Below are 12,264 nucleotides of genomic sequence, written 5' to 3'. Positions count from 1 at the left end.
CAGTTACAGTGCAGCCCAGACTTGGAGGAGAGGTCACTGCAGACTCATTCTCCATCTTGTCTTCACCCTCCCCTCTAGGCACAGTTTACAGTGGTCCTCCATCATATCACACATGCAAAGCTAGGCATAGTCACGTGGTTCTGCACCTGTTCAGCCTTTGTGAACTGAGCCACACCAGGGAGGAACTTCTTGGCGTCATCAATAAAGAAATTGAACACTGGCGGTCTCGTTGCCAACTGGAGATAGTAACCATGGTTATTGATAACGGGAAGAACATGTCTTGTCTGTGCTGCGTCAGGGAGGGCTGACCCATGCTCCCTGCATAGCGCACGTCTTCAATCTCATAACTCTGTTCATCAAGTCTTCTGCTTAACTGCAATGTCCTGGAATCTGTGCATGCACTTCAGCCACTCTTACATTGCTAAACATACCATCCATGAGCTGCAAAGGCAAAATGTTCTCCTCCAACATTTGGACCCACTCCTTTATTTTGGTTGCTCAAATACTGACGCACAGTACTGACCATGTAAAAGAGGCCATTAAAGTTCTTCATGCAGGACTTTTTTCTTTGTTTAAAAAAACATTTTAGATGTAAAGGTCCCACTCTGGCATGGGGCCACTGTTGTCGCTGCTGCCACCCTTCCCACTCTGTCATGGGGCCACTACTATCACTGCCGCTGCTGCTACCCTCCCAACACTGTCATTGGACGACTTCTTGAATCTTGGTGCACTGCACAGTTATGTACAGGATGATAAATTACATCTAATGGTAACAGTGACCTGTAATACTGATGAATAGTAATTCGAAAACTAACAGAAGAGATTAAAAACACCGCCACAGCATGGATTAAAATAACCTTTATTGGCGCTGTCTACATTTCTTTATTTTGTTTGACTAAGAAGCCATTTGGACACAGCTCCTGCAGGGGCGCACATTGTTTTTTTGCTTTACTGAAGGGTGCTGTATGCTTTACTTTTTGTTTAACAGAAAGGATTAGCTATGAATCTTGGTGCACACTGTTACTGCCAATGCTGCTGACTACTTGAATCTTGATGCACTGCACAGTAAAGTCCACGGTGATAAATTAGATCTGACTGTAACATTGATCTGAAATACTGATGCACAGTAAATCTACAGCTAACAGATGGGATTAACTAAGAATTTTGGTGCACTGCACACTGATGTACACGGTGATAGACTCTCTCTGTAGTTTAACTTCCAAGCCTCCAAACTGAGATCAGGCCAACAAGTGAGAAGAATATGATTAGGCAGAGTGGCCTGGGTATACCGGATTTATAGTGATTCGTGATGAATTAATTCACATGGAATAGAATTTCTTGGCAGACTTCAGCGAAGCTCCACCTGCCTTGTAAGTTTCTGGTTGGAATAATGAAGCAATCAGATTGGATTCATGCAGGAGACCTGCAGATATTTGGGTCAGATAAGTCCTGATATCTTGTCACTTCTGTCATCATTTTAGTTACTGATCTTTTCTGGTCATATAAAACCTTCTACTCGACTTCTCCAACCATCTGACTTCTACAATATTTCTTTCACAGCTTGTGAATACGGGTGAAGATCTGAACAATATTAATCCTACAGAGACATATGTGAGGGGCGATGAGCAGAGTATAGAGGACATTCCTACAGATAACCGCCCAGGTGAGTAGTAACCAGTAAGTAAAGAGGTCTCACAGATTCTACTCCTTCACTGGATACTGCAGTTTTATGTTACTTTTTTAGGTTCTCTTTTCTGTCAGTTTTGTCAGCATTGCTCAGTACTGTTACTGCCAAACAAACGTCCAGCAAACCTTATATATGCAGTGTGCGTGGTGCTCAGCTCCGGAAAACACAAGATGAAACTTGATTGCAGGTACAGGAAATGACAGGCGGCACTCACCACTGCAGATAAAATGCTTCTTTATTCATCCAACACGCATGGACACAAAGTAAGGGCTGGGGCGGACACCAGATCACAGAGCGCGAAGTAGCGGCGGCAGCTTCGCGCTACTGCGCTTCTTTTGGCTACTGACATGTAGCCGGAAGAAGCGCAGCAGCGCGAAACGGCCGTCGCTGCTTCGGCACTCTGTGATCTGGTGTCCGCCCCAGCCCTTACTTTGTGTCCATGCGTGTTGGATGAATAAAGAAGCATTTTATCTGCAGTGGTGAGTGCCGCCTGTCATTTCCTGTACCTGCAATCAATTATATTCACTAATTCAGATAAAATTTTTCTTAAATATGGATGTAAATGTGGTAGCATATAGGTGAGATATACATTTAGTATATGTATTGTAACCATTTATGTAGACACTGTTTTCCACTCTAAGCTTGGGACGCGATGTCCAATTTCACTTGCAGTGCAGAAGAGATCTCTACTACCACTAGGACACACAATGTTGAACAGTGCTGACCTCTCTGCCTAGTTGTATAGCGATGTGCCGGAGTGATACAGTTCAATTCAAGCAGGGGCGATGCAAAAGGCTTATGGGCCTGAGTTCAGTTTGGGCCCCCCTTCCTTCAGTGCTGTGTGGCCAGAGGGCAGGGAATCGCATAACCTTCGTGGTACGTGAGGCAAAAAATGAACCCTCCCCCCACCTAACCTCTTCCCTCACCTAACCTCTTCCCTCTAGTCAGTATGCACTTTCTATAATACCAATGTTTTTTATGTGGCACAAGGGTCTTTATGTCCTGATCGATCTGCAACAAGTGGTGATAACTGGAACATCGATGAACAAATGGCAGCACTATTATCACACAACAACGTGATCCAATTGTTGAGGTTTCATGTAGCTTAAAAAAACATGGCTCTTAACCTGGCTTCTATGTCCCTCCCACAGACTGATACTGGGTGCTTGACAATTTCATCATCTGCAGATCTTCTCCACTCCTACTACTTCCTCTGTTATGATAATCTGACGGCTTGTCATTCTCTGCGTTGCAATTTCAATGTTGAGGAGTGTATGTCCCTTCTGCACTCTATGGTGATCAACAATGTTTATTATTATTATTTTTTTTTATTAAGATACATTTTTGCAGATATTAAAGCTTGAGCAAATTCTGGATTGCAAGTAGGTCCATATAAAAACAATCATTTAGCACAATGATTAGAAAGGATAAGTGAGGACGGACGGGACGAAGTGGCAGGGAGGACGACATGACAGGTGTTGGTAAGTAGGGCCCGGGTAGATAAGGGTTAAGGCTCATAGTGCAGGGGATGGGGGTTAGTGGTCAGTGGGGGGTCGGATGGAGGAGTTAAATAGGAAAGTGTGCGGGGAGCGGGCGCCATTTTGAGGGAACAGAGCTAGGAAGCGAACTAACTGATCTGTCAGAGCAGGAGCAGCGTCATAACGGTACTCACTGGATCGATGTCGCAGGATGTCTAAGACTTGTTGCGGGAGGCAGCGGAGTCCAGGGAGCCTGGTTGGTTGGAGTCGCAGGTAGCTGGACTGTTACAGGGGGAGGGCGGGTACAGCTAGCCCGCAGCACAGCATGAGACGGCCGCGGCAGGTATGGCCGCCGGTGCGCCTGAGCCCTTCAGAGACCCCCCGGGTTCGGCGCTGGGTCAGGAGCCCCTCAGGGCACCCTCCACGCCAGGAGGTTCGCAGGCCTGCTGTTTATAGTGCCTCCCGGTGTTGGAGGAATCTATTATGTCGGCGGGACCCAGTTCTGGCCCCCCTGCCAGTCCCCCGTCCCCAGCGGCTAGCAGCAGGGATTCTGGAGCAGGTGCAGCGGCTCCCCCCCAGTTCTGGAGGTGGGGGGGAGGCCTGCTCGGCGAGAGAGAGGCAGCAGTGGTCACGGGGCTGTGCAGGGTTGAGCCAAGAGCCTGCGCAGGCCTTTTCAGTGTGACGGACAGCCTGCGGTTGGTCCCGCCCGTGGAGAGGAAGATGAAATGGTGAGGAGCGCATCCAGCGTGTCCGAATCTGGGATGCAGAGCATCCGCGGTGGAATGGCGGCAGGGAGGATCGCTCCGTTGATGCCTGTTGAAGACCGTCAGGAATCAGGACCATCGGCTGGTGGGTCCACAGCACCCGAGCAGCCAGATGAGGCAGCGTTGGGGTCGTTTTTCACATTGGTTCAGGGTTTGGGGGCGGGTGATTCTGGCGGGCTTCGACACAATTTAATTGGGGGGTTGGGACAGTTGTTATGTGGTTTGGCAGGGGCGTCGGGGCCGGCACCTCTTCAGGCTTGGGGTGTAGGGGCTGGTGTTGGTGGGACGGCGAGTGTTTCTGGTGTCGGTTCAGGTGGGTCGGGGTCGGTGCAGACGCAGGCGGGTCGCGAGGAGGATAGGTCCAGGGTGGCTGATGCAGCGAAAGGTGAGGTACATGTGTGTTTCAAGAGCCCCCTCGGAGCGCATTTGAAGCAGGAGGTACGTGAGAGGTACATGGAAGCTTAACCCATTCTGGTTGCAGCTGGTAGATTGGGAGAATAGAATGGTGGAGGAATTGAGGGATATTCTAGCGGTATTTCACGCCTATTATGAATCCCTGTATAGGACTAAACTAGAGGTGGACTCTACTAATATAGCCGCTTTCTTGAAGGGATTGGGATTCCGCGATTATCGGCGGAATGTGTGACATGTCTAGATGGCCCTTTGACACTTACTGAGTTGGAATTGGCGCTACAATCGTTTCCCAATGAGAAAGCCCCGGGGATAGATGGACTGCCGATAGAGTTCTTTAAAAAATATAGTGGTGTCCTGCTGCCCCATCTTATGTCGGTTTTCAATGATGCCCTGCTAACAGGAAGTCTTACCGCCTCTATGAAAGAGGTTATTGTGATGGTCTTGCCCAAACCTGGTAAGGATCCCAGGTTCCCTGACTCGTACAGACCAATTTCGCTGTTGACCTCTGATATTAAGATCTTGGCGAAAGTCTTAGCGAATCGGCTGCAGTCGGTCATCTCCACTATTATTCATAGCGATCAGGCGGGATTCATGCCTGATAAATCTACTTCAGTAAATCTTAGACTACTTTTTCTTAATATCCAGAGAAGGGTAGAGTCAGTCGGAGGTCGAGCTATCCTTTCATTGGACACGGCTAAGGCCTTTAATAGTGTTGAATGGAGCTATCTTTGGGAGGTGTTTCGGGTCATGGGATTTGGGAAGACCTTTATCTCCTGGGTCCAGTTGCTGTAGAATGGCCCCACAGCTAGGATACGGGCTAATGGGGGAATATAGGAGGCGTTTAGATTAGGCAGGGGAACCTGTCAGGGATGCCCGCTATCCCCCCTTCTTTTTGCCATTGCAATTGAACCGCTTGCATGTGTGTTGCGCTCATCTGACAGGATCATAGGATTTCCCTGTGGGACCTGGGAAGGAAGTGTGTCCCAGTATGCGGATGACATGCTAATTTATGTGGGAAATGTGGAACGGTTCTTAGGTCCTATTATGTCACTCATACAGGAGTTCGGAGATAGGTCTGGTCTCCATTATATATAATGGTGTGCAGCCATTGTGTTTTTTGTAATTGTTTGCTTCATGGATATGCACCTGTGATCCTGAAGGTTTTAGTCTAAATTTTCTTGCAATATATTGGGGGTGGCACCCCTTTTAGACTGGACACACCCATCTACCTGGGACTTCTGAGCAGAATATGTTTGTAGCTGGTTCCTACACTGCCCTGAATATTGTAGGCTTCAGTAAGTCCAAAGTGAGGCAGTTTCTTTAGTGATAGGAACCCATCTGCGGAAGCCACCTTGACGCCTGGTAGATGGGCCCGACACGTATGTGTGCTAAGAGCTTCCATTATTCATGTATACTCATTTATAGTCTGTATTGTACCACTTTTATCTAGAATGACCCCTATTTCTTAGCTATTGTTTGTATATATAATGTGTGCGGCCATTTAGTTTTTTCTATTGGAAAACAGTGGGCCTGCTGGCAAAATGACATCCCACACTTTACATGATGCACAAGGTACGGCAGAAATGTCGGGCGCTGCTTTCAGTACAAGGGTTTACTCAGTTTTGCCCTATATGGAAAAATCTGCACCTGAACTGTTCCATTTAGATGGTTTTTCGCCTTGGGAGCGTTAAGGAGTGAGTTATTTATGTCCGCTACAGAGTGCTGGCGTCTTTTAAGTCCTTTGAACAACTAACAAAAAAATTCGGTCTCGCACACATTGCCTTTTATGAATTCTTGCAATTACGTCATGCTTTCCAGACGCAGGCGAAATCTTTATCACTGAAATGTACTACGGTTCCGCTGTTTCAGCAGCTTCTCACAAACAATTCCTCGAGTGGTTTGATATCATCCATTTACAGTAATTTGTATGTGAAATCACTGAAGCAAGATGTTTTAACAGTTTAACATAAATGGGAAGATGAGGTCGGGCCGATTTCAGAGGAGCAATGGAAGTCGCTCCTAGCACTTTCTCCGCAATTGTCGGTGAGTGAGGGTCAACTTATGTCTCAGTTGTTTTTATTACACCGGGTGTATAGGACTCCGGAATTCTTATGCCGGATAGGTGTTCGGGCAGATGCAGATTGTCCTAGGTGCGGTATAAGTCCTGCATCCTTGTTGCATATGTTTTGGGACTGTGTGGAACTACGGAGCTTCTGGTCCGAGGTTTTGGCCTTTATAAAAGATGCCTACAATATTACGGTTCCGTCTGGGCCGAGAGCATGTGTGGTCGGGATATTGGACATTAAAAAAAAAAATTCTCCCAGGCTGTGAGCTGTTCGCTGCGATTGGCCAGCGCTACAGCCTAGGAGAAGGAGGCGCCCACAGGACAAGGGAAGACACCGCCTACTATAACTTACAGAGCAAAGGTACCAGAGGGCATAACGGGAGAACGGAGCGGCGCCCGGGGATAATAGTAAGTGCAGTGAGATCCACGGGCGCCGCTCTATATGTCAGCATACTTAGTTCACATTGTTTTTACAAGTGAAAGGTCCTCTTTAAGTGGTAAAAAAAAAAAAACATTTATTAAATAAAACTAATTCCATAAAAAAAAATTACCCTTTTTTTTTCCCATTCAAAATACGCTTCTCAATGAACAAAATTGCAAAAAAAAAATCTCCCCTGTTTATTTGGTATTGTTGCATCCGTAACGAACCGGAATACAGAAATATCACATAAATTATCCCCTACGGTGAACCCTGTTAAAAAAAAAAAAAAAAAAAAGACAGAATTGCTAATTTATTCTTAGTTGTCACGCTGATAATAGCGTTATCGCCACTATCTGTGTGGATTCACACAGAGGACTGACATCAATGCCCAAACCTCGCTTGTGAATAGTGGCAGCTGACTCTAAAGGCGACGACCATGTTGCACCTGGTATTCCACAACTGCCCTCTGCTGCTCACAAATCCTGGCCAACATGTGGAACGTAGAGTTCCACCGTGTTCTCACGTCGCGCAACAGTCGGTGAGCTGCAAGCCGCAAGCGCTGCTGCAACGTTGACAGAGCGGCTGAAGCTGTGAATGACTTGCGGAAATAGGCACACATGCGGCGCACCTTCACTAGTAGCTCTGGCAAATTGGGGTAGGTTTTGATAAACCGCTAAACCACTAAGTTTAAGACGTGGGCTAGGCATGGGATGTGTGTCAGGTTGCCTTATACCCTGCCACAGCTTTGCGGCGGTGTGCTGTTTGTCACCTAAGCAGATCAGTTTTAGCACGGCCTGATGCCGCTTCCCCACAGCAGTGCTACACTGCTTCCAGCTAGCGACTGATGGCTGACTGCTGCTGGAGGTGGAAGTGGAGGAGGAGGAGGCAGCAGAGAAGGAGAAGTGTGGGTTGGAGCCAGTAACAATAGCTGAGCCAGTAACATAGCAGAGACCCTGATAGACGTAGGGCCGCAATCCTGGTCGTGGGTAGCACCTTTGCTATCCCAGGGTACGACTCACTCCTGGCCTCCACAGCATTCACCTAGTGTGCCATCAGGGAAATATAGCGTCCCTGGCCACCAGCACTTGTCCATGTGTCCGAGGTTAAGTGGACCTTCGCAGTAACTGCGTTAGTCAAGGCACAAGTGATGTTCGGGGACACATGCTGGTGTAAAGCGGGCACGGCACACCGTTACAAATAGTGGCGGCTATGGACTACGTACCGAGGGACGGCCGCCGACATCAGGCTGCGGAAGGCCTCAGTATCCACAAGCCTAAATGGCACCATTTCAAGGGCCAGTTATTTGGAAAGTTGCGCATTTAGTGCTATGGCCTGTGGGTGGGTGGGTGGGTATGTGGGCTTGCGTTTAAATGACTGTGTTCTGGACATTTGTATGCTGCGCTGGGACAGAGAAGTGGATGTTGTTGCTGATGGTTCATGCAAAGGCCCAGGTGCAGGTCGAGGGGCATCCGGGCCTGCTGTCACACCTTGCCCTGTGAATGTGCGGAGGTCTGTCAGACTGGCTGCACATGTCTGACTTCTCTGCTTGTTTTGATTTGGGTTTGAGCTGGATCCACCTTCCCTCAGGTGTACTGTGTTTCATTGTTAGTGATGCTATTTATCCCTCCTTCCCCCAGTGGCCTGTCCGGGTTATAGTTCTTTCCTGGGAGCTCTTGATTTGTGGTGGATCGTTTGCTCCAGCTCTGCTCAAAATAAGTCCTCTCCTTTTTTTCCCTTTGTGTGTTTTATCTAGGCCTCTAGGGAGATGCTTGCTTCCTCCTGGTTTGAAGAAGCAGATTACCTCTTCCCTTTTCCCTGCTGCTTAGGGTTTGCCCAGGGTCTTTAGGTTTAGGCACGAGGGCATGTGCTTATCCACCCTAAGGGTATGCACATGGGCACAGCAGTTTAGGGAAAACTTTTAGGGATCGCTAGGAGGTGACCCTTTTCTCCCTAGATTTTGGGCCTAGTCGGTCGTTCTGTTTGTTTTCCCGTGTTTGGTTATTTCCCCGCTTACCTACCTATCGTGACATTATAAACCATCCCAAAAACGGTCATATCCCTGCTGTTTGCGAAATGGAGGCTATGGATGCCTTGGTTTGATCGCATGCAGGGATTATCGCTGGAGGTTGCTGATATCTGCAGTTCTGTTGCACGGTGTCAGAATGCTCTGGCGTCTGGCGCCGTTGGAGAAAATCAGGTCTGCTTAGAGCCTAAAGTCGCTCTCCCTGATAGGTTCTCAGGAGGTGGTGATGACTTTATTCGGTTCAGGGAGTCCTGCAGGTTGTATTTTTGTCTGCGGCCGATGTCATCTGGTGACGAGAATCAAAGAGTGGGGATTGTAACGGATCACCTTCCGTTAATGGACGCTTCCTAGCTTGCGCCGAGGACCACAACCACCGCAGACTCCACAACCGCCGTAGCTTAACTGGAGCCGCGCCGTCTTCCTTCCACCCTGAATGAACCTCCAGCATTCAGGACCGTGTGGGAAAGATCTCTCCTCCAGGAGAGGGTATCAGGGACAAGAAGAAAGAGATTAAAGCTCCAGGGAATATGCAGAGCATAGCAATCCCCAGCGTGATACAGCAATTCCCTCCAATAACGAGACGAGGCTCTGTTTTGAAGGGTTAGAAAAACATGAACACTTTATTGAGGGCTACCCGCCCGTATTTATGCAGGTCCCCATCTGGTGTACACGCCCCTAGGGGACCAGAAGGAGGACTGTGACACAGGACAGATACTTAACACTCAGGATACACAGACACAACACATCCCCACAATGCATCATGGTTTCCTCCTCTCTGCCCTGGAGACACCCGAAGAGCAATTCAATTACCTCTCAGGACAAAGGGAAATCACCAATACACATGTGGGAACAACAGGACAGGAATCACCACCCAAACACACAATGTCACACCCTCCCAGCAAACAGACATTTAACCTATTCCCAGATAACTCAAGTCTGAGGGCATATCATTAGGGGAATGCCGCTCAGAGTACACAAATACAATAAAATTTAGCTATCTGGGTGCCATTTTTTAATCCATTCGGATGGGTCTGTCACAAATTCCAACCGCGTTCGGTCCTATTAACAGTCCAGACATGCGGCATAGTTCTGTTACACTGTTCTTGAAGGGTAAAATATCCCGGGGCCATAGTCGTAGGGCAGGAGGCTAGCCATAAGTTTTCTACAATGCACAGTGGCAAATGGCAGTTTGTCACAGGGATCATTATGTCTCTGCTCAAAGGGGCTGGGCTTTTTCTCTGCCGACCGGTTCACCATCCCTCCAGTCGGTGGATGAATTTTTTAGAGCCTTTGGCTTGATTTATGATGACCCAGACCGGGTCTCTATGGCTGAATCTAAGCTGCGCAGTTTGTTACAGGGAGAACGTACTGCAAAGTCGTATTGTGCAGAATTTAGAAGATGGGCAACTGACTCGGGGTGGAATGATCCTGCACTCCAGAATCAGTTTTGTCTGGGGCTATCTGAGAGGTGAAAGATGCCCTTGCTTTTCATGAGTATCCCGATTCATTGGAGACGGCTATGTCTTTGGCAGTGCGGCTTGATAGACGTCTTAGAGAGAGGTATAAGATTCCTCTCGAGCGGGGGGTCCCGTCTGTAAGTGGATACATCCCACCTAGTCCCCGGGGTAATATGACTTTTAAATCTGGGGCAGGAGAGGAGCCTATGCAATTGGGCCAGGTTTCCTTTCGCTCAGGTGATAGGGATTTTAGGACTGAATAAGCTATGTTACTTCTGTGGAAAAGAAGGTCATTTTGTTTGTGCGTGTCCTTTTGTTAAACCTCAAAGCGGTAATGAAAAACTACGGAGGTATTCCCATAAAGAGAAATAAAAGACTTACCTGATTCTTGGTAGTGTGAATGGGGAGTCTGAGCAAGCAAATATGCATTCTCCCTGCAATACCCGTTTCCTCCTGCCTGCCATGGTGACGCTTGACTCAGGAAATTTTGATTTTGAGGTATTTGTTGATACAAATCAGTAGCTGGAGTGAATTTTGTTCGGACAACTGTCTTTGTGCTTCTATCTTAAGGGTGTCAACTACGGTCCTACCTCAGTTTCTCTCTGATTTTGCGGACGTATTCTCGGAGGGTGGAGCTCAGGAGCTGCCTCACCATCGAGAATATGATTGTCCGGTCAATCTCATCCCTGGAGCTAAACTGCCAAAATCTCGACTATACAACCTTTCCCAACCCGAAAGAGCAGCTATGCGGAAGTATATTGCAGAAAGTTTGGCAAAGGGAAATATTAGGCCGCCGGCTTCTTTTTCGATCACTTAGATCATGTTTAGATTTCTGGGAATTGAATCTCATTACGGTCCGTGATCCGTATCCCCTTCCTTTTGAGTTCTGATCTATTTGATCAAATTGTCGGAGCCAAAGTGTTCTCCAAGTTGGATTTAGGAGGAGTTTATAATCTGATCAGAATTAAGGAAGGAGATGAGTGGAAAACGGCTTTCAATACACCCGAAGTTCATTTCCAGAATCTTGTCATGCCCTTTGGATTAATTAATGCGCCAGCGGTCTTTCAGCGATTTGTCAATGATATTCTCCATCATTTAGTGGGAAGGTTCATTGTTATTTACCTTGATGACATACTAATTTACTCACTCGATTTGGAGACCCATCAGGATCACGTGAGACAGGTGTTGTCGATCATTCGGGAGAATAAATTGAATGCAAAATTGGAAAAATGTGTATTTGCTGTCCAGGAGCTACTGTTTTTAGGATACCTGCTTTCTGACTCTGGTTTTCGTATGGACCCCGAAAAGGTCCGAGCGGTACTGGAATGGGACCGGCCTGAGAATCGAAAAGCTCTGATGCGGTTTTTGGGTTTTACCAATTACTACAGAAAATTCATCTTGAATTATTCCACTATTGTAAAACCTTTGACAGATATGACTAAAAAAGGCGCCGACTTTTCTGTCTGGTCAGATGAGGCATTACAGGCCTTTTCTGCTATTAAGAAATGTTTTGCGCCTGCTCCCATTCTGATGCAACCTGATGTGTCTCAACCGTTAATCGTGGAGGTTGATGCAGTAGAAGTAGGGGTCGGAGCAGTTCTGTCACAGGGTCCATCCCCTAGCAAATGGCGTCTGTGTGCTTTTTATCCTCTAAGAAAATCTCGGCCGCTGAAAGAAATTATGATGTAGGAGATACAGTTGCTGGCCATTAAATTGGCCTTTGAGGAATGGTGTCATTGGTTGGAGGTGGCTATTCATCCTATTACGGTATATACTGACCACAAGAATTTGGCTTAACTGCAGTCTGCTAAGCGCCTTAATCCTATACAGGCTAGATGGTCACTGTTTTTTACTAGGTGCAATTTTGTGGTCACCTTTCACCCTGGGGTTAAAAACATCAAGGCAGATGTGTTGTCACGTAGGTTTCCTGGGGGGAGTGATTCGGAGGATCCCGC

The 12,264-nt window shown here is 47.4% G+C and overlaps 2 protein-coding genes across 2 annotated transcripts in view; both read left to right on the top strand.

Moving 5' to 3' along the window:
* The window catches only part of LOC121004472 (oocyte zinc finger protein XlCOF22-like), a 1,539,666-nt gene that overhangs the window by 838,659 nt on the left and 688,743 nt on the right, over nt 1-12,264 (top strand). The window lies entirely within an intron of this gene.
* Nucleotides 1-12,264, top strand: part of LOC121004267 (zinc finger protein 271-like) — a 116,895-nt gene that overhangs the window by 6,351 nt on the left and 98,280 nt on the right. The window contains exon 4 of the mRNA XM_040436432.1: nt 1,613-1,663. Coding sequence (XP_040292366.1) covers nt 1,613-1,663 — 51 coding nt within the window. The remainder of the gene's footprint in view (nt 1-1,612; nt 1,664-12,264) is intronic.

This window comes from Bufo bufo, chromosome 6 (genome assembly GCF_905171765.1).
Source record: "Bufo bufo chromosome 6, aBufBuf1.1, whole genome shotgun sequence".
In the NCBI taxonomy this organism is placed as follows: Eukaryota; Metazoa; Chordata; class Amphibia; order Anura; family Bufonidae; genus Bufo; species Bufo bufo.
This window is presented reverse-complemented; position numbering and strand designations above follow the sequence as displayed.